Raw genomic sequence first — 27,120 nt, 5'->3', positions numbered from 1 at the left:
CACTGGTCGTTGCTGCAGAGAGGTGCCTGCTGAAGCAGGGAAGTGACTCCGTCACTCCACAGGAGATTCCTTTGGTTCTTCTGGTGCAGGCTGAAGGCAGGCAGTCCTCAGAGGATGCACAACCTCGAAACAGTTGCAGTTGCTGTCAGGAGCTGAAAATACAGGGTTGCAGACGACATCTTGGCTTCTTAGTTGCAGTTTGCAGAATTCCTGGAGGGTTTAGCTGAAGTTCTGTCGGTAGAAGATGAAGTAAAGGATACAAAGGATTCCTGCTGGAATCTTGCAATCCGAATCAGAGGAAACACCCAGGACAGCAAGGAGGTCACCATCTGTGCCCTTCAAAGCATTTCCAGAGGCTCGGCGAGACTACCCCTCCAATGCCTGTAACACATATTTCCAAAGGGAGAGGTGTAACACCCCTTTCCCAAAGGAAATCCTTTGTTCTGCCTTTCTGGGCTTGAGCTGCTCAAGCAACAGGAGGGCAGAAACCTGTCTGTGATGTGACAGTAGCCTCAAAAGGCTAGTATGGAGGTATTGGGGGTCCACTGTGGAGCCCCCAGAGTGCATGAGATTGTAAAACCAGTACTAGAATCAGTATTGGGGTACAATTCCCAGTTGTAAAACACCTTACATGGCCATATTCGGAGTTACCATTGTGAAGCTGGACATATGTATTGACCTATGTCCATTGCATGCGTAAAATGGCGTCCCCGCTCACACGGAGTTCGGGAAAATGATCCTGGATGACGTGGGGCACCTCTGCTAGTGTAGGGGTGTCCTCACACACAGGTACTTTGCACCCAGCCTTCAGGGTTGGAAGGCCTGACCCTTAGGTGACTTATAAGTGACCTGGTGTAGTGTAAATGGCTTAGAAATGGTGCATACACGCTTTCACACAGGCTGCAATGGCAGTCCTGTAGATCATGGGCTCCCTATGGGTGGCAAAAGTAATGCTGGAGCCCAATGGGATCCCCTGGAACCCCAGTGCCCTGGTTACCTAAGTACCATATACTAGGGAATTATAAGGGGGCACCAGTATGCCAATTTGGGATGAAATACTGGGTTAGCAGTATGTAATGACAAATTTGGGAACAGGAAGAGCATAAGCACTGGGATCCTGGTTATCAGGATCCCGGTGACAAAGTCAAGCATACTGACAAATAGTCCATAAACCATAAGCACTGGGGTCCTGGCTAGCAGGATCCCAGTGATGCAGTTGGTCGGTGGTGCTGGATTACTGTGAGAGAGGGCATCTTTTTGACATGGTTATCCCTCCCTGCTTTTTACTGATTTTGATGTGTTCTAGAAATTGTAGTGCGCCCAGGTTCCCTGGGCCAGAGCTCTTTCCCTAAACCTATTGTGATGCATTGGCACACTTTGGATGCACCTTTAACTGCCAGAATAAGTCCCTAGTATGTGGATACTTGGGTACCCAGGGCATGGGGTTCTAGGGATAGGCCTTCGCGGGCAGCAGCACTGATTGAGACACCCTCTAGTGCCATGTATCCAGATGCACCCAGCACTGCTATTGTGGGATGACTGTCCTGGTGCAAACCTAAAATACAAACTCGACATGGCACACTACCTCTGTGCCCTGACCTGCATACACTGCATTTACTATGGGTAAGTCATCCTTCTGACAGGCCTTACAGTCCTAAGGCAGGGTGCTCCATATCATATGTGAGGGCATAGCTGCATGAGCAATATGCCCCCCTGTGTCCATGCCAAACCTGGGACATAGTGAGTGGACAGAGTAGCCATTTTAATGCATGTGCTGGACACTGGTCAACACAAGTTTTCCAGCTACATGATGGCCACTCTGACCCCTGGGTTATTTGATATCAAACAACTCAGAATGATACATCCAAACTGGCGCCAGTATTCGATTTATCCCTAAATGTACTCAGGGGCCACCTTAGAGGTGCCTCCTGCAAAAACCAACTATCCTGGTATGGTTGGTGATCTTATCCAGCTGCCACCTCCAGACACTCAATATACAATCCTTGGGAGAGAGGCCTGCCTCTCAGTTTTGTAATACAGTGCCCTTCCTGGGTGGAGGAGTTACCCCCCCCCCAACCAGGAATATGCACTGTCCAGGCGGTGAGCTTGAAACGGCTTTCCGCTTTTGAAACTCGCCCCCCAAGCCTGCTGATAGCAGAGGCTGGCATCCCCCTTTGCAAACCCCCACTTTTGGCAGGAGACCTAACAAAGGGTACGAGAAGTGGCCTCACCTGCCATGTGTAGGAGGCTGGCCTGGTTTGTAGTGGGTACCTTGGGTACTTAAATCTTATACCTCCTTTAACCTCAGCTTTCTGAGTGCCCTATCTAGGGACTGGTCCTCAGGGTTAGAATTATGTCAAGCCTCTGAAACAGAGGTAACATGAGAGTTTGCAGAGGCAGGCCTATCTCTAACAGGGACCACTCTAGTGACCTGGCCTCTAGGGGTGAAGGGAGCCCTACTTGTGTGTGAACCCTTCCCACTACCAGTTATAGTAGGGGGCTTGTTGACAGATAAGTCTGTGGATGGACCCTCCCCAGGATTGTCATCTTGCTCCTCTAAGCCCTCCTGGTTGGAGTCATCCTCTACCTCTTCCCTTCTCTGATTTGGACCAGTGCTGAGTCCCTGGTCATCTTGGAGGAAAAGATTTAAGAGGAACTCCTCATTGGTGTTCTTTCCAATCCCTAAACTTCTTTCAATACAGAGACCCCTCAAACTTTTAAAGCTTAGATTTTCATAAGTAGTCTTGACATCTCTAGGGGTAGCTTCTACACAAGGCATATTGAAAGAAGAAAGTTTAGGAAAGTGAGTAAAAAGTTAGTAGAATAACTTTTTAGAGAAAAGAAGAAAGCTTTTCAGAACTTTGTAAAACTTTTGCAAAGTTTTAAAGTTTTTTTTAGAAAGTTAGAAAATAGTTTCTAGGTATATATTATATATGCTGTAAGTATTGGAGCAAGCTTTTCTTGTGAAAAGCACAGGTAACAAAGTGGTAAAGCAATTGCAAGTACTTATCCCACCGCTGCACCACCAATGTAGGAGGCTGGCCTGGTTTGTAGTGGGTACCTCGGGTACTTAAACCAGGTCCAGTTACCCCTTATTAGTGGAATGTAGTAGTGCAAAGCTCCTGCAATACCACTTATAGTTACACAGTACTTATACACAAGTAAAGACAGTACACAGTGTTACCATAAAGTAAAGGTATTTATTTAGGTGACGAAGTACAAAAAAAATATCTTAGAAACAATACTCCTTCTGGAGGTAACTATTATACACAATATATACACTAGACACCAAAATTAGACAATAGTCATAGAACAATGCAAACAGTAGGAAATCCTATAGAATGCAATGGGAGAAAATAGGTCTAGGGGCAACACAAACCATATACTAAGAAAGTGGAATGCGAATCACAAATTCCCCCCTACACAAGTGTAGTGTGTGCAGAACTGCTGGGAGAGTAAGAGTACAGTAAAGGTAAGTAAATTACCCCACCCCAGAGCCCAGAAAAGCAGGAGCAAAGTACTGCAATATTCCTTAGGACACACTACACCTCATTTTTGGGATTTTGCAGCAGCCAACCAAGTCTGCAAACAACAACTGCTGGATTATTGGACCTGAATACCTGCAAAGGAAGGGGACCAGGTCCAGAAGTCGAAAGAAGTTCCAGGAAGGACAGGAGCCCCTGCCAACCCAGAAGAGGATGCAAACGAAGAGTCCCCGGTTAGTCGAAGACTGCAGAATTGCACCCTAAGAAGATGCCAGCTGGTTTGTGCGTGATGCAAAAGATGTCCCAAGGGGTGAAGATCGTTGCAGACGTGATTTCGTGTTGGAAGTCGCCAACAAGCCTTGGCTACGACAAAAGTGCGTTTTGCATCAAAATGGCGCTGGATGGACCCAGGAGGTACCTGGGGCCCTCAACTCTGTGTGAGGAGGAGAGGAGGAAGAGGGGCTCTCAGCACTTTAAAGAGCCCTCAGGATACCAGCCAGCACCCCCGGAAGACGCAGGATCTGGGTTCAAAGGAGGTGGAAAACGCAGTTGATGAAGCACAACAAAAGAAGATCCCACACCACCGGAGAGCAACGCAGCATCGCAGGATGGAGTGCTGGGGACCTGGGCCAGGCTGTGCACAAAGGAATTTTGCAAAGGATGCACAGATGCCTCAGGAGGCAAAGAAGACGCAGTACACAGGGGTACAGTCGCTCTCAGGGAAGGCAAGGTCTTACCTCCTCCAAATGGCGTCAGCAGGACCTCAGGACAGTCTATGTCGATGATGTCCACCCTCTGTGTCTTTAGGAGCACGCTCGTCGCTGTGAGAGGAGTCCCAGGGTACTGGTCGTCATCTTGGAAGGTGCCTGCTTGGAGCAGGGGAGTGACTCCCTCACTCCACGGGAGATTTCTTCGGTCCTTCTGGGGCAGGATGAAGACAGGGAGTCCTCAGAGCATGCACAACATGGAAACTGTTGCAGTTGCTGACTTGGAGCTGAGGTTGCTGAAGAAAAGTGTCTTTTGCAGACACTTTGCAGTTACAGCGTTTCTTGGAGCAGGCTGTGGTTGATCCGAGGTCAGAAGAGTCTGAAGTTGTTGCAGAGGATTCCTGAAAGAAACTTGCAAGCAGAATCTGAAGAAAACCCACAGGAGAGACCCTAAATAGCCCTGAGAGGGGGATTGGCTACCTTATCAGCTAAGGACCTACCAGGACGTCACCTGCTGGCACTGGCCACTCAGAGCCCTGCAGAGTGCCCCCACACCTTGCAAAGCAAGATGGTTGAAGTCTGGGACGCACTGGAGGAGCTCTGGGCACCCCTGGGGTGGTGATGGACAGGGGAGTGGTCACTCCCCTTTCCTTTGTCCAGTTTCGCCCCAGAGCAGGGAAGAAGGGTCCCGGAACCGGTGTAGACTGGCTTATGCAAAGAGGGTACCATCTGTGCCCTTCAAAGCATTTCCAGAGGCCAGGAGAGGCTACTCCTCTCAGGCCCTTCACACCTATTTCCAAAGGGAGAGGGTGTAACAACCTCTCTCAGAGGAAATCTTTTGTTCTGCCTTCCTGGGACTGGGCTGCCCAGGCCCCAGGGGGGCAGAAACCTGTCTGTGGGTTGGCAGCAGCAGTAGCTGCAGAGAAAACCCCGGAAAATTAGATTGGCAGTACCTGGGCTCTACGCTGGAGACCCAGGAATGCATGGAATTGTCCCCCCAATACCAAAATGGTATTGGGGTGACAGTTCCATGATCCTAGACATGTTACATGGCCATGTTCGGAGTTACCATTGTGAAACTACATATAGGTATTGACCTATATGTAGTGCACGTGTGTAATGGTATCCCCGCACTCACAAAGTCTGGGGAATTTGCCCTGAACAATGTGGGGGCACCTTGGCTAGTGCCAAACTAACTTTCTGGGGCTACCGCTGCTGCCAACCCTCAGACAGGTTTCTGCCCCCCTGGGGCCTGGGCAGCCCACTCCCAGGAAGGCAGAACAAAGGATTTCCTCAGAGAGAGGGTGTTACACCCTCTCCCTTTGGAAATAGGTGTGAAGGGCCTGGGAGGAATAGCCTCTCCTGGCCTCTGGAAAAGCTTTGAAGGGCACAGATGGTGCCCTCCTTGCATAAGCCAGTCTTCTCTAGTTCAGGGATCCCCCCTAGCCCTGCTCTGGCACGAAACTGGACAAAGGAAAGGGGAGTGACCACTCACCTGACCAGCACCTCCCAGAGGAGGTGCCTAGAGCTCCTCCAATGGACAGCTCTGAGTGGCCAGTGCCAGCAGGTGACATCAGAGACCCCTCCTGGTATGTGCTTAGCTTTCTCTGTAGCCAATGCTCCTCTGTGGGCTATTTAGGGTCTCTCCTGTGGGTATCTCACAGATAACAAATGCAAGAGCTCACCAGATTTCCTCTGCACTTCCCTCTTCGACTTCTGCCAAGGATCGACCGCTGACTGCTCCAGGACACCTGCAAAACCGCAACAAAGTAGCAAGAGGACTACCAGCAACATTGTAGCGCCTCATCCTGCCAGCTTTCTCGACTGTTTCCTGGTGGTGCATGCTCAGAGGGCTGTCTGCCTTCACCCTACACTGGAAGCCAAGAAGAAATCTCCGTGGTCGATGGAATCTTCCCCCTACCAACGCAGGCACCAAACGTCTGCATCACTGGTCCCCTGGGTCCCCTCTCATCCTGACAAGCATGGTCCCTGGAACACAGGAGCTGGGTCCAAGTGTCCCTGACAGTCCAGTGGCCCTTCTGTCCAAATTTGGTGGAGGTAAGTCCTTGCCTCCCCACGCCAGACAGTAATCCTGTGTACTGCGTGAACTGCAGCTGCTAGGGCTTCTGTGCACTCTTGCAAGACTTCCTTCATGCACAGCCTAGCCCAGATCCCCAGCACTCCATCCTGCGTTGCCCAACTTGCTGAGTTGGGCTCCAACTTCGTTGGGACTTCCTTTTGTTGTGCTGAGTCGACCGCCGTCCTCACATCATCTGAGCGCCTATTCAGGTGCTCCTGCGGGTGCTGCTGCTTCTGCGTGGGCTCTCCGTGTTGCTGAGCGCCCCCTCTGTCTCTTCCTGGGCCCTGCAGCACCCAAAATCCTCAACTGCAACTCTTGTAGCTAGCAAGGCTTGTTTACAGTCTTTCTGCATGGAAACAACTCTGCATCCTCCAGCACACCGTGGGACATCTTCTGACCAAAGTAGAAGTTTGTGGCACCTTCCGTTGTTGCAGAATCTTCATCTTACTCCATCCAGATGAAGGTGTAAAAGGGCTGCGGATGGAGGCAGCCCTTTTGCACCTTCATCCGGGGTTTAGTGCGCTCCCTCCCCCTCCCCCCCCCCAACACTTGCATGACTCTTGGAGTTGGTTCCCTTCCTTTACAGGTCCTCAGGTCTAGGAATCTGTCTTCAGTGCGTTGCAACCTGTTGTGGTCTTTGCAAAATCCTCCATCACGAGTTTAGTGTGTTTCTGGGGAAATAGTAGTACTTTACTCCTACTTTCCAGGGTCTTGAGGTGGGGTATCTTGGACATCCTTAGTGTTTTCTTACACTCCCAGCGACCCTCTACGCACTACACTAGCCTAGGGGTCCATTCATGGTTCGCATTCCACTTTCATAGTATGGGTTGCCCCTAGGCCTAGTGCATCCTATTGTATTCTACAGTGTTTGCACTATTTTTCTAACTGTTTACTTGGCTGATTTTGGTTTGTGTGTATATTTTGTGTATTTTACTTACCTCCTAAAGGAGTATATCCTCTAAGATATTTTTGGACATTGTCACTAAAATAAAGTACCTTTAGTACTGTGATTCTTATGATATAGTGCTATATGATATAAGTGATATAATAGGAGCTTTGCATGTCTCCTAGTTAAGCCTAAGCTGCTCTGCTATAGCTACCTCTATCAGCCTAAGCTACTAGAACACTACTAATCTACTAATAAGGGATAATTGGTCCTGGCACAAGGTGTAAGTAAGATCAGGTACCCACTATAAGCCAGGCCACCCTCCTACACAAAGGCATTTCAGCATCACCTGCGCAGCCTGGAATCAGTGCATCGCCTTCAGCCCTGATGCATCGCCTTCTCATCACCTGACTGCATTGCTTGACAACGACACATCGCATTCATAAAGGGGTCTGACGTCGTACCACTGTTTTAGGATAGACGGCTGCGCGGGTCGACAGCGACGCATCCCATGACTGTGGATCAGACCCGACACATCACCTTCTCATCCTCTCCTCTGCTCCTTACTTCGGATCCTCGATGCAGCCCTCCATATAAGGAACTCTTTCAGCAGGACACGATTCGTCCCTCTAGTCGGCCTGCGCTCCATGGCAGTCGGCCTGAAATTTGGATTTACACCGGTCTAGCGTGACTAGATAGTCATGTTTGGCACCTTATGCTTTTAAGCACTACAGTTAAATTTTATCTTTAAAAAAATATCTCGACTTATACTTAATGTTTTTGTTTTGTCATTTTGCTCTTGTTTTCTTCATTAATTAAGACCTATTTTTCTAACCTTGTGTGGATTCATTATGTGGTGTTTTCACTGGTTTACTGTCTTAAGTTTTGAACAAATAATTTACACATTGGGGGTCATTCCGACCCTGGCGGTCCAAGACCGCCAGGGCCGGGGACCACGGAAGCACCGCCAACAGGCTGGCGGTGCTTCCCAGCCCATTCTGACCGCGGCGGTAAAGCTGCGGTCAGAAAAGGGGATCCGGCGGTTTCCCGCCGGATTTCCCCTGCATGGGCTGAATCTCCATGGCGGCGCTGCAAGCAGCGCCGCCATGGAGATTCCGACCCCCTTCCTGCCATCCTGTTTCTGGCGGTTTTTACTGCCAGGAATAGGATGGCGGGAACGGGTGTCGTGGGGCACCTGGGGGCCCCATAAAGATTTTCACTGTCTGCTTAGCAGACAGTGAAAATCGCGATGGGTGCAACTGCACCCGTCGCACCCCTGCAACTCCGCCGGCTCCATTCGGAGCCGGCTTCCTTGTTGCAGGGCCTTTCCCGCTGGGCCGGCGGGCGCTCTTTAGGCGGTCGCCCGCCGGCCCAGCGGGAAAGCCAGAATGGCATCCGCGGTCCTCTGACCGCGGAGCGGCCATTTGGCGCCGCCCGCCAGGGTCAGAATGACCCTCATTGCCTTTTAGAATAAGCCTGCCTACTCAGTGCCAAGCTACCAGAGGGTGAACAGAGGTTAATTAAAGGTGTGTGTTGCGTACTTGTACATGGCGCATACCTCTGCCAACTAGAGACCCAATTTCTAACACCCACAAAGTCATTAAATAGAAAAAAGCAGTCAGATCTAACTATAACAGAGCTAACATAAAGTAACTTAATCCTTCCCTTGTACCACAACTGAATAACATTTGCTGTTTAAAGAAAAAAAAGATAGCACAACAGGACATGGATTTTTTGTACAGTTTTGTTGTTCTTGTATATAATTGATGGGTTTACTAATGCCAGTTGTCCTCTATTTCCTGCAGGGCAAGGGTACTGAATGTCCCTTAATGGTGAAAATGTTCTGCAATAATGAAAGTGGTCAGCTTGTTGAGGTTTCTGATTTACTTGTAAAAAAAGGTCTGGCTCTAAGAGAGAGAAGGTATGAAATTAAATCTTCTTCAGTATGTGTGTTTATTCGATGATCAATGACTTTTTTTTTTTTTTTTTCCCTATGGCAATAATGTTAATGTACCATTTCGTTCCCTATTAAAATTAGGTTGTCTTTGTTCTACAACATGGTTGTCTGTTCATGTTTTCCAGTTGAGGTCATGTTAATTAGATACTGCAATATCATTCTCAAGCTTTCACTTAAAATGGTTCATTATTGCAATTGTAGTTCTGTATCACCTCATATGAACTTGTTTAACATGCCTCATGAAAACTTGTAAAAAGAAAGGAGGACAGTCCTAATGTGGAAGGTGGTAGCTTTGAGGGGGGAAACTCAACGTCATTTATACCAATAGAGCAGAGTTTACAAATGAAAAATGAACAGGGCAGCAAAGTGGGTTCTCATTTGGCAAGGCAACTTAGAACCAAACACATGAAAGAATAGGGGAGCATTTACCGGGGGGATCCTATAAGCGAAGCAGCACAACTAGATTAACTGAATGGAGTGGAGCGTCACCAGGTGACAGAAGACCAAAACAATATCTTGGAGATCACTTGTTTAGGAAGATGAGCTCCAAACCGCGATCTCTGCCCAAAGTCCATAAGTCATCTGGGCCCCATGGATTTATAACCCAATTTTATAAAACCTTTAGCTCTAACCTGATACCCAGTCTGATGGCTTTGTTTAACCACATGGCCGAGAAGTAGTCGGCTACCCCTTCCATGAGTAAAGCAGTAATAACTGAGATTTCGAAACAGGGTAAGGACCCCCACTCCTGTGGCTCATATAGGTCTATTGCGCTGCTTAATTTAGATGCCAAATTATACTACAAGATTCTGGATAGCAGGCTAGATAATAATATGCTGGATTAGGTCCACCCAGACCAATCTGGCTTCACTAAAGACAGGCAAATCTATGATAATCTATTGAGGGTGATCCACCTGATCAAAAAAAGCACTTCTAAAACTATAGAGCAGTATTATTGACACAATGCTGAGAAAGCTTTTGGCCAGGTGGATTAGTCCTTGCTGTTACATACCCTGCAGTGGTTTTATTCCTGCAACTGTAGGGAGCCAGGTGCTGGTTGCAGTCCCCTCCCACCTCCCAAACACACACACTTTTCCTATGTTTTTAGATGCAACTTTGACCAAAGTGCACTGGGTTCCTGCTAACCGGGACACCAATGTCAGTGTTCCTTCCTCAAAACAAGACACCTGGTCACTTGGTCCTCAAATGACTAGGCCCTTTAGCAACCCTGTAAGTCATTAGTAAATGGTACCTCTGATACCTATGGCATGGGTACTGAAGAGGACCCCTCAGCTGCAGCACAACTTGTGCCACTCTGAGGGACCCAGCACTAAACATATGCAGACTACCAATGCAGACTATGTGAGAAGGTGCTCCCAAAATTGAAAACACAACATGACACACACTTGTATGCCATGTTTTGTGAAACACTCATTGTAATACCTGTAGGTCACCCCTACAGTAGGCCTTACATTGCTAAGGCAGGGAGCAAGATTTTACAAGAGGGGGCATCTATTCATTAGCAAATATGCCCCATCTATGTCTTTGTTAATTCTTAGACATAGTAAGTGTGCAGGGAAGCCATTCTACATACATGTGCTGTACACTGGTCAACACGCATTCCCCAGCTACATGATGGCTTCTGTGACCATAGATATGTTTGGTATCAGACATTGTGTATTAATAAACCCTCACTGAATCCAGTGATATATTTAATAATACGTTCACTCAGAGGGCACCTTAGAGGTGCCCCCTGAAAAACCTACTGACTGGTCTCAACCAGTTGTGCCACCATAGACACGTTTCTGACCTCCTGAGGTGAGAGCTTATGCTTTCGGAGGCCAGGAACAAAGTCTGCTCTGGGCAGAGGGGTTGTCACATCCTCCAGGCAGGATGTGCTTTCCAAGGTGGGAAGCTTCAAAGGCCAAGCCGCCTTTATTATGCATCCCAGATCTCTTCAGATGATGGAGATTACCACATTCCTGTCCTGACCCCACTCCTTGGCGGCAGGACAGGCGGGAAAATTAGTAAGATTAGGAAGTGTGACCTCATCATTTTAGTTCCACCCCTAAGGTGGACTAACTGATGTGAACATCACTTTGCAAATTCATCCATCTTGTCTTGGATGGAATTAACTTTCTATGGTCAGGGTCATGTCCTACCGGTAGTGGTCAGACAGAGGGTGTAGTCACCCTAAAGGTAGGTAAACCATTAGCTGTTACCTGGCACTCTACCTAACACCTCTTAATTGAGTATCTGATAGAGACTTCTAGTTACAGATTCCTTACCTTAGAATTTCCCCCATGTTTCAAACTGGATCCGGAGATTTTTCTTCGCGCAATACCCTTGCACGTCAGTAGGTGGCGTTGCTCGACTCCGCGGGCGCCGTTGGCGTCGTAGTCACTGTGATGACATCGAAAGGAGTGCTGTAACAAAAGGCATGAGCCTTTGAAGCTCACCACCAGGTGTTACAATTCCTGCAGGGGGAGGTGTGAAGCACCTCCACCCAGTACAGGCTTTGTTCCTGGCCACAGAGTGACAAAGGCACTCTCCCCATGTTGCCAGCAACTCGTCTGGTTGTGGCAGGCTGGCCCACACTAGAAGTTGGGTTGGTATTCAGGGGACATCTCTAAGATGCCCTCTGGGTGCATGTTACAATATATTCCACACTGGCATCAGTGTGCATTTATTGTGCTGAGAAATTTGATACCAAACTTCCCAGATTTAATTGTAGCCTGTTGCGCTGCAGCGCGAGCCGAACATTCGGCTCGGGCCGCGGCGCGCGGCATAGAGACACGTCACGCCCCCAGCCTATCGCGCAGCATATGGGGCCTCGTTTCTTTATCGCGTGGCACACATTCGGGCATGTTTAACCCTCCCCCACTCACCTGCTATTGTGTCCTTTTCTTTCTGTCGCCCTCATTTGTGCTTCCCTTTATGTTTTTCCTTCTTTCCCATTATTCCCCTCTCTTCCCAGCATGCTTTGGTTCCATACTTTCTATGGCTCCTTGTCCATTACTTTCTATGTGTTTTTCCCTATCTAATATGGTGTCCTTGCACTTCCTGTTGGTCGCTTCCTGTTTTTGGGTATTTAAGGGCTGTGATTCTTTCCCTCCTTGCGCTGGTTTTCTGTTTGGATGGTGTCTTCGCTCCTTCTTCCTTGTGTCAGATACTGGTTCACGTCAGTTCCAGTGTTTTTCCTGTTCTTTTTTGATCTTGTATTTACTTTTTGGTTTTTGCTCCTGTTCCAGGAAATTGCCTTTTTAGAGGTTTTTTCCCTTTATTAGGGTTTTTCTTTCCATCTGGCACTAATTCTGTAGGACACGGCCTGCCTTTGGCGTTCCTATCGCATGCAGCCCCGTGGCTACCAGAAAGAGTCGCCCCTACCTGGGCCAAGGCCGAACATTCAGGAACAAGAACCTCACCACTCGTTCAGCGGACTCCAGGTTAAAGCAGCGCGTAAGTCGTGAAAGATTGCAGCGCCTAATACACCCGACGTCGTCTAACACCATGGTTGATTCAGTGGCGGCTGCTGCAGATCCTGATCAGTCCCTTTTGGCAACCATTCAGCAACAGGCTCAGGAACTGCAACAGCTACGCAATGGGAATGCTGCTTTACGACAGGCTTTGGCTTTCCGCAGTACAGATGTTCCTACCGTCTCTACCTCAACGCCTCGTTACTCCGGTGAACCAACAAAACTGCGAGAGTTCCTAGACGCATTAACTGTTTACTTTGCCTTCCGACCCACACAATTTTCCCACGACAAGACAAAGGTGGGCTATCTTATCCGTGCTCTATCCAGTCCTGCCTCGGCCTGGGCAACTCCGATGGTATCATCCAATGACCAAGTATTGTCTGATTATCCAGCCTTCGTGAATCGGTTTAAACAGATGTTTAGCCGTCCAGGATTGGAGGCCTCTGCTGAAGAAGCACTGTGTGACATCCAACAAGGCTTTCAAGATGTCCTCCAATATATTAAACGCTTTCGACAGCTTGCGGCCGAGACAACCTGGGTGGAACGAACACTGGTTACTCCATTCTGTAGAGGGCTAAAGGAGGAGATCAAAGACGAGTTAGTGCAGTCCACCCGAGTTGAAGATCTTCGCGGTCTGATGGATCTAGCCCTTTCCATCGAATATCGTCTCCAAGAACAACATTAGGAAAAAAGAAGAAACAGAGGACCTTCCCAGCCAAGTACTTCACATGTCTTTTTGCACCGTCCAGAGGAACCTCGCCCTCCCGTCAGAGAAACCGAAGGTGAACCTATGCAGGTGGATACTACTTGTGGCCCACTTTCCGTCAGTGAGCGGGAAGAAAGATGTAAAAAAAGGATTGTGCCTGTATTGTGGTGCTGCAGGTCATATGCTTCGTACCTGCCCCATTCGTCCTCTAAGGCCATCGAGAAACGCTACTTCCCGTCCTCTGTAAGAAGGGAGGGGACAGGATCATCTGCTATACCTTCCATTAGTTCATTCAAGGACTATACCACTACTTTGTTTATGCTTCCTGTGACTTTGCTTTTACCTGACGGTCTAGAAAAAACAATAATGGCCTTACTTGATTGTGGTGCTAGTGGCATTTATATGGATGTCTTGGGCCACAACACAACAAATAACAACATGACCCAAGGAAGTCCCGGAACAAGTACACACAGTAGATAGGTCCTTAATATCCTCTGGTCCAGTCGATACTACCACCCTGACTTTAAGTTTACAATTTGGGAACCACCAAGAAAACATCTCATTTGACCTAATATCATCTCCCAATCATACTATCATTTTAGGAGTTCCGTGGTTCATACAATATAATCCTTATGTAAATTGGGAAACCAGGACTATTTCCTTGTCCTCACAGTTTTGTCATGAAAATTGTTTTGCATCAGACACATACTGGTCAACCAAGAAGTTGATGCCTATGAAACTTACTACAGGTTTTTCCATCAATACAGTCCAAGGAGTCCCCGATCACTGTCTAGAATTTCAAGATATATTCCAAAAACGATCCAGACCTGTTTTACCCCCACATCGAGATTCATTGTACAAATCCCCTGGAACCTGGGGCGATCGTTCCCTTTGGGAGAATGTATTCTCTCACCGAACCTGAAAAGGAAGTTCTCAAAGATTATCTGCAAGAAAATCTGCACAGCGGTCTTATTATGCCATCATCCTCTCCGACGGGGGCTCCTCTCTTTTTTGTACCCAAGAAGACTAAAGATCTTCGTCCCTGTCTGGATTTTAAATAAGATCACTATAAAAGACCGTTATCCTTTACCCCTCATCAAGGATATTCCGGAGGCAGTCAGGGGGGCTCAACGATTTACCAAATTAGATCTACGGGAGCGTACCACCTTTTGCGCATCAAAGAAGGAGATGAGTGGAAGACTGCCTTTCGAGCCCCATTTGGTCATTATGAATACAGAGTTATGCCTTTTGGTTTCACTAATTCCCCCACAATTTTCCAAAGATTTATGGACTCTGTGTTTTGTGATCTCTTGAACCATACTGTAGTAATCTACTTAGACGATATCCTTATATATTCTAGACGTCCTGAACTTCATGCTACACACGTGAAACAGGTCCTCCAAAGACTCAGGTTACATAAACTGTCCTGTAAACCAGAGAAATGTGAGTTTGATAAGACCGAAGTCAAATATTTGGGTTATCACCTTAGTCCCACTGAAATAGCTATTGATCCGGAAAAGGTACAAGCCATCCTAGACTGGCCTTCCGTTTCTCCATTAAGGAAACTCAGTGTTTTCTAGGACTGGCCAACTTTTATCGACAGTTTATTTTTTACTTTGCGGAACGGACCAGCCACATTACGCAAACATTAAAGAAGGAGAATTTAAGTAAAGGATTTGTCTGGCCAAGGGCGACTGAAACAGCTTTTCAAAGTCTAAAAAATACCTTCACTCAGGCACCAATACTGAGACATCCAGATACCAACAAACAATTTGTTGTTACTGATGCTTCCGAAAGAGCCATCGGAGCTGTCTTACGCCAACAACAAGATGATGATGTTCTAGAACATCCTGTGTTCTCTTTGTCTCATGTACTCTCTGTGTCGGAACAACATTACTCAGTATTGGAATGGGAGTTATTAGCCCTGAAGACTGCCTGCCAAGAGTGTAGACAATTCCTTATGGGTTCCAAAGAGCCCTTCGAGGTGATAACGGACCATCGTAATGTACAATGTTTATGCAACTTTCAATGCCAGAACAGTCGTCAGGCTCGGTGGGCCTTTTTCTTCAGTCAGTACGATTTCTATGTCACCTACATTCCTGGATCCCAAAACATACTGGCCGATGCTCTGTCTCGCCGTTATCCAGATTGTACTCCTACCCCATCACAATATCTACTTGAGCCCAGCAAGATCATTGGTGTAGCTCAATCATTCCTGGATGAGGTACAACTGGAATCTTCCAACCTTTCTGCACAAGAGCTAGGGAACTTAAGACCCCTGATATGTAAACAGGAGTATTATTATAATAGGAACCTGTCGTTCCTCCCCACTAGCGGAATAAGAGAAAAGGCGCTTCAGATGTGCCATGATTCTCCGGTTGCTGGTCATAGAGGCATCAAGGCCACGCAGGAATTACTCTCGCGATCTTTCTGGTGGCCTACCTGGAAATCGGATAACGAAAAATATGTTCAGGCCTTTCCCATATGTGCCCAAGTAAAGATACCCCTTGAAACCGGTCTTCGGGGACATCCTCAACGCACCAAGTTTCTCACAGGACAACTCGACAAAGCGGTCGAAGTCAGTCAAAAAGAGACCAGGGTAGCTCTGCTCCAGATCAGTGTGTGGCGCGGAAAGAAAAGAACTGATGTCACTGCGCGAAGGCGGCGTCTATATACTACTCCCGACGTCATCATGGCGACTACGACGCCACCTACCGGCGCGCAAGGGTATTGGTCGAAGAAGAATCTCAGGATTCAGTCTGACACTTAGGAGAAATTCTAAGGTAAGGAATCTGCAACTGGAATATGTCTCTATCAGATATTTCCTTACTGTAGGAAGTTGGCTCTGTATATACTATCTCAAAGTAAGAGTTAGTGTGCACAGAATCCAAGGGTTCCCCTTAGAGGTAAGATAGTGGCAAAATTAGATAATTCTAATGTTCTATTTTGTGGTAGTGTGGTCGAGCAGTAGGCTTATCAGAGGGTAGTGTTAAGCATTTGTTGTAAACACACAGGCAGTAAATGAGGAAAACACACTGAAAGACTTAACTCCAGGCGAATAGTTTTTATAGAGAAAAATATATTTTCTTAATTTATTTTAGAACCACAAGGTTCAAGATTTTAGGTAAGTACATAACATGCAAGGTACTTCACACAGGTAAGTATAGAACTTTGATTCAAAGCAGTAGTACACACAGTTTAGGTTACAATGGCAATAACCTATTTTACAGTGCACAAATCAACAGCTCCTGTGGGAGAGGTAAGTTTGGTTAGGTTTCTCAGGTAAGTAAAGCACTTACACAGTCTCCTGGGCATAGGCAGCCCACCGTTGGGGGTTCAAGGCAACCCCAAAGTCACTGCACCAGCAACACAGGGCCCATCAGGTGCAGAGATCAAAGAAGGCCCAAAACACATAGGTGCCTATGAAAAACGGGGGTGCTCTGGTTCCAGTCTGCTGGCAGGTAAGTACCTGCGTCCTCAGGGAGCAGACCAGGGGGGTTTTGTAGAGCACTGGGGGGGGGACACAAACAGGCACACAAAACACACCATCAGTGGCACAGGGGCGGTCGGGTGCAGTGTGCAAAGAAGGCGTTGGGTTTGCTATTGAAAGCAATGGAGGGACCCGGGGGTCACTTAAGCGATGCAGGCAGGGCAAGGGGGGCTTCTCGGGCCAGCCACCGACTGGGCTAGGAAGAAGGCCGCCTGCTGTTTACCCCTGCACTGGAAGGTGGTTTGTCTCAGTCCTGGGGGCTGCGGGTGTAGTGCTTGGTCCAGGCATCGGGTTCCTTGTTACCAGGCAGTCGCAGTCAGGGGGAGCCTCTGGATCCTCTCTGCAGGTGTCCCTGTGGGGTTGCAGGGTGGTCGACTCAGGTTACCCACGTCGTCGTAGTCGCCTGGGAGTCCTCTCTGCGGTGTTAGTTCTCTGGAGCTCGAGCCGGGGGCTTGAAAGTTGCATTAAAGTTACAAAGTTGTTGCAGTTTTTGAACAGTGCCGTTGTTCTTGGGTGTTTCTTGGTCCTTCAGGTTCAGGGCAGTCCTCTGAGTTCTCAGAGGTCGCTGTTCCCTGTTGGATGCATCGCTGTGCAGGTTCTTTGAGTCTGGAAACACTCCGGTAGGGCTGGGGCCAAGTCAGTTGTCGTCTCTGTGGGGCTTTCAGGTCAGCAACCCTTCTTCTTGTTGTAGGTTGCAGGAATCTGATTTCCTGGGTTTAGGGTCACCCCTAAATACTAAATTTAGGGGTGTGTTTAGGTCTTGGGGGCATTAGCCAATGGCTATCGTCCTGGTGGTGGCTACACCCTCTTTGTGTCTCCTCCCTGAGGGGAGGGGGCACATCCCTATTCCAATTGGGGGAATCCTCCAATCTCAAGATGGAGGATTTCTAAAGGCAGGAGTCACCTCATCTCAGGTCTTCTTACAGGCTGTCCTGACTGGTGGGTGGCTCCTCCTTGTTTTCCTCATTAACTCCTCCAGCCTTGCCTCCAAAAGTCAGGGCACTGGCCGGAGGGACGGGCATCTCCACTAGCTGGGATGCCCTGGGGTGCTGTAACAAAAGGCATGAGCCTTTGAGGCTCACCGCCGAGTGTTACAGTTATGGCAGGGAGAGGTGAGAAGCACCTCCACCCAGTACAGGCTTTGTTCCTGGCCACAGAGTTACAAAGGCACTCATGCCATGTGACCAGAAACTCCTCTCAGTGGCAGGCTGGCAAAGACCAGTCAGTCCTGCATTGAAGGATTGGATAAAATACAGGGGGCATCTTCTAAGATGCCCTCTATGTGCATTTTGTAATAACAAATCCAACACTGGCATCAGTGTGGGTTTATTATTCTGGGAAGTTTGATACCAAACTTCCCAGTATTCAGTGTAGCCATTATGGAGCTGTGGAGTTCAATTCGACAAACTCCCAGACCATATACTTAATATTGCCACACTGTACTTACAATGTCTAAGAATAGACTTAGACAGTGTAGGGGCATATTGCTCATGCAGCTATACCCTCACATGTGGTATAGTGCATCCTGCCTTAGGGCTGTAAGGCCTGCTAGAGGGGTGACTTAACTATGCCACAGGCAATACTTTGTTTGCATATCATCCTGAGGGGAATGCCATGTTGACTTTGCCTTTTTCTCCCCACCAACACACACAATCTGCAATGGCAGTGTGCATGTGTTAGGTGAGGGGACCGTTAGGGTGGCACAACAGATGCTGCAACCCTTAGAGACCTACCACTGGTACTTTTACAAGGGACTTATCTGTGTGCCAGGGTTGTGCTAATTGTGGAAACAATGGTACATTTTTAGTGAAAGAACTCTGGTTCTGGGGCCTGGTTAGCAGGGTCCCAGCACACTTCATTCAAGTCAGCATCTATCTCAGGCAAAAAGTGAACGGTAACTGCAACAGGGAGCCATTTTTCTACACCCCCCAACAGCCCAGGGGACTCAGCCAAAGCTGTGAGAGTCTTCCTAGTCTGTCAGACGAGGTAGAGTAGGGAAAACAGGCTGGTTTGTTGCAGGGCCTACTCTGCCTTACATCCTCCTGTTCAGGTCATTCCCTCTGGGGAACTGACCCACTTCCACAGTAATAGGACATAGTCTGAATTTCCTCTTGTCTGTGTTTTTAATGTCTTCACCCATTCACTCTTTTTTGGGGTTAGAGGTATTCACCTCTGCTAATCTTATTTTAGCCAGGGTCACCCCTAGTTTACCCAAAGAGGTTACCCAAAGCTGGAGTAACCCCACCATGGCCAGCAGGGGGGCTAACTTGCTATTTGGCATGGAGTCAGACCACCATGCCAAGGACAGTGCAGCCATAAAGGCTAATACCCAGCAGAGGCCACTGACAGCTGCCAGTGCCCAGAACCACACCTTTAGCTCTTCACTTACAAGGGAAGAGGCTCAGTTACAGGCTTCTTTGGGTTCAGGGGGCCTGTCTGATGTGTTAGAGTTGGGGGTTACTACATCTTGTAGTAAACACCCTTCTTCCACTCTTTCATCTGTTAGCTGAGGAGCCACCCACTCAGGCTTAACAGTTGCCTGACTAGCCAGGACTTCTTGTGGGTCAGGTTGGACTTTACAAGTGCCACTTTTGGAGTTCTCCCCTACTGGAGCAGAATCTCCTTGGCTTGCTGGAACCTTGGCTAAAGGTCGACCACCCTTCCTGCAGTGTTTTTTTTTCTTTTTCTTTTTCTTCTGGGGCCTACTTGCAGTTACTGCAGGGGCAGCACCTACAGAATCCTTGGGAGAGGACTGGCACTGGACCAGTTCCTCTCTCGGGCTCTGACTAACCTCTTGGTAGTGATTTCCAAGGAGACAATCAAGGGGGATATCTGTACTGACTACCACCCTTCTCCAGCTCAACGTCCCACCCACTTCTAGGGCCACAAAAGCCACAGGCCTATCAGTGACCTTGTTTGGGCTAACTCTTACTCTGGCAGTCTCACCTGGGATGTACTGGTTTGAGAACACTAGCCTATCATGCACAATTGTGTGACTGACACAAATGTCTCTTAGGGCAGTGGCTGAGATTCCATTCACCAGTAGGTGGTGGAAGTGTCTACTTCCCTCTGGAATCTCCAAATCACCTGTTGGGCCCTTTTTCCAGTTGAAGGCTATGAAGACCTCCTCATTTGAGGAGGACATCCCCAATGGCTACACTGGTCACCCCTGGGGTTTTGCTGGGAGGATTGTTTTTGGGTCAAGAAGTGTCCTTGGTGTTGTGCCCTGTCTGTATACAGTTTTGGCACCATGCCTTAGTGTCGTCCCAGTTCTTACCCTGGTACCCACCGTTGTTTTGGGTTGTGTCTTGGGGCCCACCCACCTTGGCAGGTTTTTGGGGGCCTACTGTAGACCCTTTTTCTTTATTTCTAGTGTCACCCACTTTTCTTTGGGCACCCCCAGTGAAAGTTTTGGTTACCCTAGTCTTGACCCAGTGGTCTGCCTTCTTTCCCAATTCTTGGGGAGAAATTGGACCTAGTTCTACCAGATATTGATGCTACCTTTTATTGAAGCAGTTACTTAAAATGTGTTCCTTCATAAACAAATTATAAAGCCTAATATAGTCATGCACTTCATTTCCAGTTACTCAACCATCCAGTGTTTTCACTGAGTAGTCTACAAAATCAACTCAGGTCTGGCTCGAGGTTTTCTGAGCCCCCCTGAACCTGATCCTGTACTCCTCATTGGAGAATCCAAAGCCCTCAATCAGGGTAGCCTTAATGAGGTCAGAGGATTCTGCATCCTTACCAGAGAGTGTGAGGAGTCTGTCCTGCTAGCGCACCTGGTCCTTAGTAATTAAACTTACAAGGGGATGCTTAGAGGTTCATGAACCTTTTTGATCACATGGAGTATCCTAATCATGTAGTGATCACGGACATCAGTAATCAGCATAATCAATCAATAATGTTAAATCGAAAACAACTATATCCTTAAATTCATGAATACCCACAACTTCAAAAAGCGTTGTTAACAGTTTTTATTTCCCTATTAGTTACAATACTAAGTCATCGAGTTAACTTGATCTTTATTTATCCACAAATAATTAGTTCATTAATCTTCATCAATACATAAACTAATTAGAACTGAGAAAACACATACTAGAATACTTCAATATAAGACCAGAAGGTGAATACAACGACATTAATAGCAGAGTTCAGCAAGCCCTTCGTCAGTCATTTGTCACTGTCAAACGTCACCCTAAGAAGCATACCTAACCCAGATTATCATCAGCATGTTGGGCTTCATGAAAAACAATTTAGAAAACATGAATTTGTAAAAACATCTTGCTACGAGAAAAACAATATAACAGCGCAGTTGGTACCTAGAAGAAAAGGCACAAGTTAGTCAGTCACATTGCCATAGCTACCTATCCACAGAATAGATCAGCAATAGTGTCAGTCTTTGTCTTCACGTTATCAAAAGATCATCAACTCATCAGGCTCTCAGAGTCTTAGCCCAACGACAAAATCTCAAACAGCGTCTCCTGACGTCATCAACGCCTCACTCCTTATTCTCCGGGATCTGCCTAGAGTCTCCTGCATCTGATGTTTTAGCCCCTTGTCATGACTTTTTATTAGGGTCTCCCAGTCTATCCCCCTCATTCCCAATTGGTCAGTCAGCCAGCAGATATGACTCTAACCTATAATAATATTAATTTACCAAATCTATACATTTTAATATTAGTCCGTTCACATCATGCGGATTGGTCCATTGTACAATGTCCTCATCATCCGGCTCTTCAGGTATAGAAAATGTTGCATGTTCTTCTTCAATCAGGGCTTTCTTCGTTCAAGTCCTGGTAAAGTACATTTAGCCTACACTACACATAATTGTATTAAATTGTCTTCATCATCTCCTGTCCGCCGGTACATTGCAGAAAATTCTAGTAAAGGAACTTTAACATCGGGTGGCTCAAGGACAGGTCAGCTTTCAGTTTCTCTGCAGCACGTTTAATATTTCAGCTCTACGTGTGTGAGGCCTAGGAAGACTAGGCCTTAATTTCAGCTAAGTAAACACTACTAGTAATACAAAAGATAGGTTATACATCTCAGTATGACATATTACTACATTATTCACACAATTTCAGTTATATTAGTACGATCTCGTATAAGTGGCTGACATGCCCCGTGGGCACATTTGTAAGCGTACACATTATTTTCTCTACAAATATTTTCTCTATGAGCTTTTCGTTAATCAACATATAAATGTTCATTAATAATTTCTAATTAGCATACTTGCGCCAGCAGTCCCTCCTCTGATGACTAAATATGTCATCACACCTTTCTTTTTCTGCATTATTTCATAAATTGGTTTCACTTGTATTTTGTCTTTGTCTCCAATTTCCCCTATAAATTCTTCCCCTGTTTTGTTATTCCCTCCTCTGATAATTTTTAGATCTTGTCAATTTTATCTTTTGCCATAATTTACATATACCCCATAATCCTTAATACCCCATTCCAAATTTGACTAAACCAGTTGCCCACTGAAGCAAATCCCTTTCCAACCTTTTCCTACACACCTGGTTCTTTCAATTCTTCCAAATCCTTACTAGAATTAGTTAAGTTAGTAAGTAAGTCTGTTATCTCTTTATCATTATTGAGTATGAATGAACAACAATGCCTAGCATTAATCATCCTACATACTCCGCCGTCTTTAGCTAAAAGAATGTCTAAAGCAAGCCTATTTTGAAGCGTCCTAGCTCATTCGCAGCTGGTTCATTATCTAACAGGAGTATTGCCCCTGTAAAATTTGTCAGCATGTTATCCACAATAGTAGACAACTTTCGTATCTTGATTGCATTCAAAATAACTCCCACTGAAGGAATTACTGCACCAAAAATATCCCCCACAATTGCAGAAGAGGTTTCCCTCCTCTGTTGCTTATGATGTAACTCAGTCACTTTTGGAAACTTCTTTAAATCGTCTATCTGAAAAAGTTTAGGGAAAACTATTGCCAAATAACATGTTCCATACCATCCTCTAGGAAGACGGTAATAAGCATTAAGTCCACAAATATAATAGATCCCAGGAATCGCAGGGTCCTGACCATTCAGCATAAAAGTCAATTTACTCTGAAACAAAAACACATGCCTACATTCACTCGTTCCCACAAATAAAGTGTCAGTGCATGACTTTGGACTATATATACAAAGCTTCCCTACATGTAATGCATCTAAGGCTAGTTTCCCTTGCGTTTTAATAGCAGTGTAAGCATAATCATTCTTGAAATCCTTTTCTCTAACCCTTTTTCTAATTTCTCCTTAAATGCCTTTCTCCTGTCATCAGTATGCCCTATAAAGCTCTTTTCTAACGGTGTAAGCAAGCATGTTAGTGTTTCTGTGGGCGTATGCTGTCCCAAAAGTTAGTGTTGGTTCAAAGAATCCTCTAACTAGTACTATATCATGTTCTTTAGCCACTTTACTCAGGTATCTAATAATAGGAACAAATGAAAAGACTAGATCGTAGTTTGAATAAAAATATTGCAAGTACTCTTGGTTATAGAATCTGGTCAGTAGCAAACTTCAGCTTATGCCATACGTTAGTGGAAGACTATGGTACGTAACTCCTTCCTCTACTAAAGAAGGAATTTGCGTACACACAGGACAATTCCTCACATCCGTTGTCTCAAAATACTCACTCAACCGATAGAAAACATTAGATGAAAGCTCTCCTTGAGCATTAGCATAGTCATGCAAGTATTTCTCATCTAACTTAAACCTTTCTGAAGCTGTTAGTGTAGTAGTTTCAGAAACAGAGGAAATAGTTGCCTTTTTCGTAGACATTACCACAATCATTATTATAAACATTATTCCACACATAACTGCTAACCCAACACTCATATATCTACAGCGCCTAATATTTCTATCTTGATTATTTAGCTCTGTCATGATCTGTAAAGAATCAGAAAGCAGGAGTAACTTTTAGATAAAGTGCAATAAAAATAAAGGAAAAATTATTTTCTCACAGTTCAGTTTCACATCCAGGAACCCTTTTCCTTTGTCAAAATCGATTAGCAGCTGGTCACATCCGGTTTTCAATTGTCATATCAGGTTATCAATGTCTCTTTCGGTTTTATTTCAGCAGCCTCCTTAAGTTTTTCAGATCAGCTCAACAATTCAGTTCCTTGATCACCTTCAGGTTACATCAAAATACTGACTTGGAACTTCTCTACCAAAACAAAAAGACACAAACTCATGTTGACATTCGTTGGTAGCTGCGTATGCACACTCAGGACCTGCGTATTGCCGATTCGCTATTCTCTTTCTTTTCAACTTTCGTTCACCACCTAATTCTCCTTCACTTAATTCTTTTTTTCTCGTAGTATCCACTTCGTCCTCTATTGTCTCATTTATGACCAGTTCCTTCTTTTTCCCAATCTGCGGTTCAAGCCAATTATCTCCTTTTCTCGTCCCTTCTGTCAATATTTTCAAAATTGGACTTTTCTCTTTCTCTTTTTCTATGGTGTTTTCTCTTGATGGACCTGCAACGGGTTCAGGAGGAGTTGAATCACTTTGACTTTGATCCATCTTGACTCTTTCACTCCCTTGGTCTGGCACTCGTTCTGTCTGCTTTTCAGCACCGTCTGCTTCTGGGAGGACCTCTGCTGAGCTAGACTCTCCTGTTGTATCCGTTGAGATAGGCTCTTGCACACTCTCTTGTAATTCTTCACTCTCGTCTCTTACAGGGGTGAGAGACCCATCTTCCACAAGCTCTGATTCAATCTCGGGCTCTGTTGGCTCTTGCTCTGTCTCAGGTGCAGTGACCTGCTTTCCCATTGTTGGTGCTCTCAACAAAAACATCTTCATGCTCCTGTGGACATACCACTCTCTTTGCATGACTTGCGTGTATCCAGTATGGAAGTCCTGCACACTTTACAGCTGTCATAGTCGTTAGCACCATCTAGTAAGGTCCCTTCCAACGCGGTTTCAAACAGGTCTTGCAAACGTGCTTTTTGGCTATGACCCAATCTCCGGCTCTCAGATTGTGTCGTGGGTAGGTGGTAGGATGGTGGCTTGCACCTGCAGAGAGAAGGAACGAACCACATCAGCCATACCCTTGCAGTAGTCCAACACCGTATCATCTGTAATATTGACAAGTGCATTGGCTGGAACTGCTGGTAATCTCATTGCTCTACCCATGAGGATTTCATGGGCCGACAACCCTGTCTTTCTGTCAGGTGTGTTTCTCATTGACATCAACACCAAAGGTAATACGTCCGGCCATTTCAGATTTGTAGCACGACACATCTTGGCAAGTCTTGATTTCAAGGTACCCTTCATCTGCTCCACTAGTCCTGATGCTTCAGGGCGATAGCTACAATGCAACTTTTGCTCGATGTTTAATGCTGCACATAAGAGTTTAATCACCTAGTTATTGAAGTGAGTTCTCCTATCTGATTCTAAAGAGATCGGGAGTCCGAAACGTGGTATTAATTCCCTAAGCAACAGCTTTGCTACAGTAAGACTGTAATTTCTTCTTGTGAGGTATGGTACAATCTGGTGACTAAAGACACACACAATCACCAACACGTACGTCAAACCTTCACTCGCAGGCATCTCAATGAAATCCAATTGCATTCTGTTGAATGGTCCTCCTGCTCTTCCAGTGTATCTCAAATTCACCACTGTCCCTTTTCCTACGTTTAGTTGCTGACAGACTATGCATCGATGACATACTGCATCTGCTGCTTGTCTAAATTTAGGATTAAACCAGTCAATTTTGAACAATCTAACCATGGCATCCCTTCCAATATGTGCCTGCCCATGATAATAACGGGCCACCTGAGACAACAAACTATTGGGTTAAACCATGTGACCCTCCTCAGGAATCCAAATTTCATCAGGTCTTTGGACACATTTTAATTAAACCCAAAGTCGTTTCTCTTCCTTGTCAACATTTTCCTGCAGTGTTTTTAACTCTTCCAAAGTATCATTTACCTTTAATTCAAAACTTATGCAAGTACTGTCTTCCTCGGGCATTAATTCCCACTTATCTTTTAATGATATACAGTTCAATGTGCAAAACCTTGCAACTTGATCCGCATATCCATTTCCCAATGAAATGTAGTCCTGTGCTTTTTGATGTGCACTGCATTTTACCACTGCAATTTCTTCAGGTAACTATATTGCGTACAACAACTCCTTTATCTTGTCGCCGTTTCTCACTGGTGTACCAGTAGAGGTCAGGAAACCCCTTTGCGACTACAATTGACCAAAATCATGAACAATTCCAAATCCATATTGGCTTTCAGTATAGATTGTGACTCTCAGCCTTGCAGAAACATGGCATGCCCTACTAAGAGCTACCAATTCTGCCAATGGTGCAGAATATACATCCCGAAGCCAGGAAACTTCTTATGTGCCTGTGATTGTGCATACAGCATATCCTGCTCTCAGTGTCCTTGTACCATCTCTGAGACATGAACCATCAACAAAGACAATTTGGTCATTTTCTTACAAACATGTATCTCTGATATCAGGCCTTGGTGTTTTACACAGTTTAGTTACTGCAAGACAATCATGCTGGATGTCTTCCTCTTTTTCAATTTCAACAGTATCACTTGGAAGTAATGTTGCTGGATTCAACGCTGTACATCTTTTCAATGTTACATTTGGAGCACCCAATATGCGCGACTGATACCTTGTCAGTCTTGCACCAGTCAAATACTGTTTTTTCGTCCTGGTCAGTAAAATCTCAACAGAGTGTGGTACCTTTACTGTCAAAGGGTATCCAATCACTACTCCCTCACATTGGGAAAGACTTTGACCAACTGCAGCTACTGCACGCAGACAACCTGGTAAAGCTGCTGCAACTGGGTCCAAGGTAGCTGAAATATAGGCTGCTGGGCGATAAGCACCTCCATGGACCTGTGTCAAAACAGACAAAGAACAATCATCACTTTCATGACAAAATAATGTGAATGGCTTTGTGTAATCAGGCATTCCCAGTGCTGGAGCTCTGCACAAACTCTCTCTCAACTCAGTGAATGAATGCTTTCATCTGATCCTCATCTAGTGTAATGGGTCTGTAACGTCCTTATGTGTCAACTGCTGTAATGGTTTGGCAATCTCAGCAAAATTTGGAATCCACTGTCGACAATACACTACAATTCCCAAAAACATTCTGACATCTCTCTGTGAAGTCGGTGGACTCCTCTGCAAAATCATGGTAATTATCTCCCTGGAGATTCTCCTTGATCCTTTCTCAATTTGGTGTCCCAAATATTTCACTGATTTCTGACAATACTGCAATTTCAAAGGTGACACCTTATGTCCGAATTTTCCCAAATGATTCAACAGGGCAATCGAGTCGTACTTACACTCGTCCCTTGTCC

At 46.1% G+C, this 27,120-nt stretch overlaps 1 protein-coding gene across 1 annotated transcript in view; it reads left to right on the top strand.

Moving 5' to 3' along the window:
- The window catches only part of RNF17 (ring finger protein 17), a 1,983,649-nt gene that overhangs the window by 1,395,207 nt on the left and 561,322 nt on the right, over positions 1-27,120 (top strand). Inside the window, exon 28 of the mRNA XM_069202301.1 lies at positions 8,964-9,079. Within this exon, the coding sequence (XP_069058402.1) occupies positions 8,964-9,079 (116 nt within the window). The remainder of the gene's footprint in view (positions 1-8,963; positions 9,080-27,120) is intronic.

The sequence above is a fragment of the Pleurodeles waltl genome, chromosome 8, assembly GCF_031143425.1.
Source record: "Pleurodeles waltl isolate 20211129_DDA chromosome 8, aPleWal1.hap1.20221129, whole genome shotgun sequence".
NCBI lineage: Eukaryota > Metazoa > Chordata > Amphibia > Caudata > Salamandridae > Pleurodeles > Pleurodeles waltl.
Note: the sequence above shows the minus strand (reverse complement) of the source record. Positions and strands in the feature narration are given on the sequence as shown.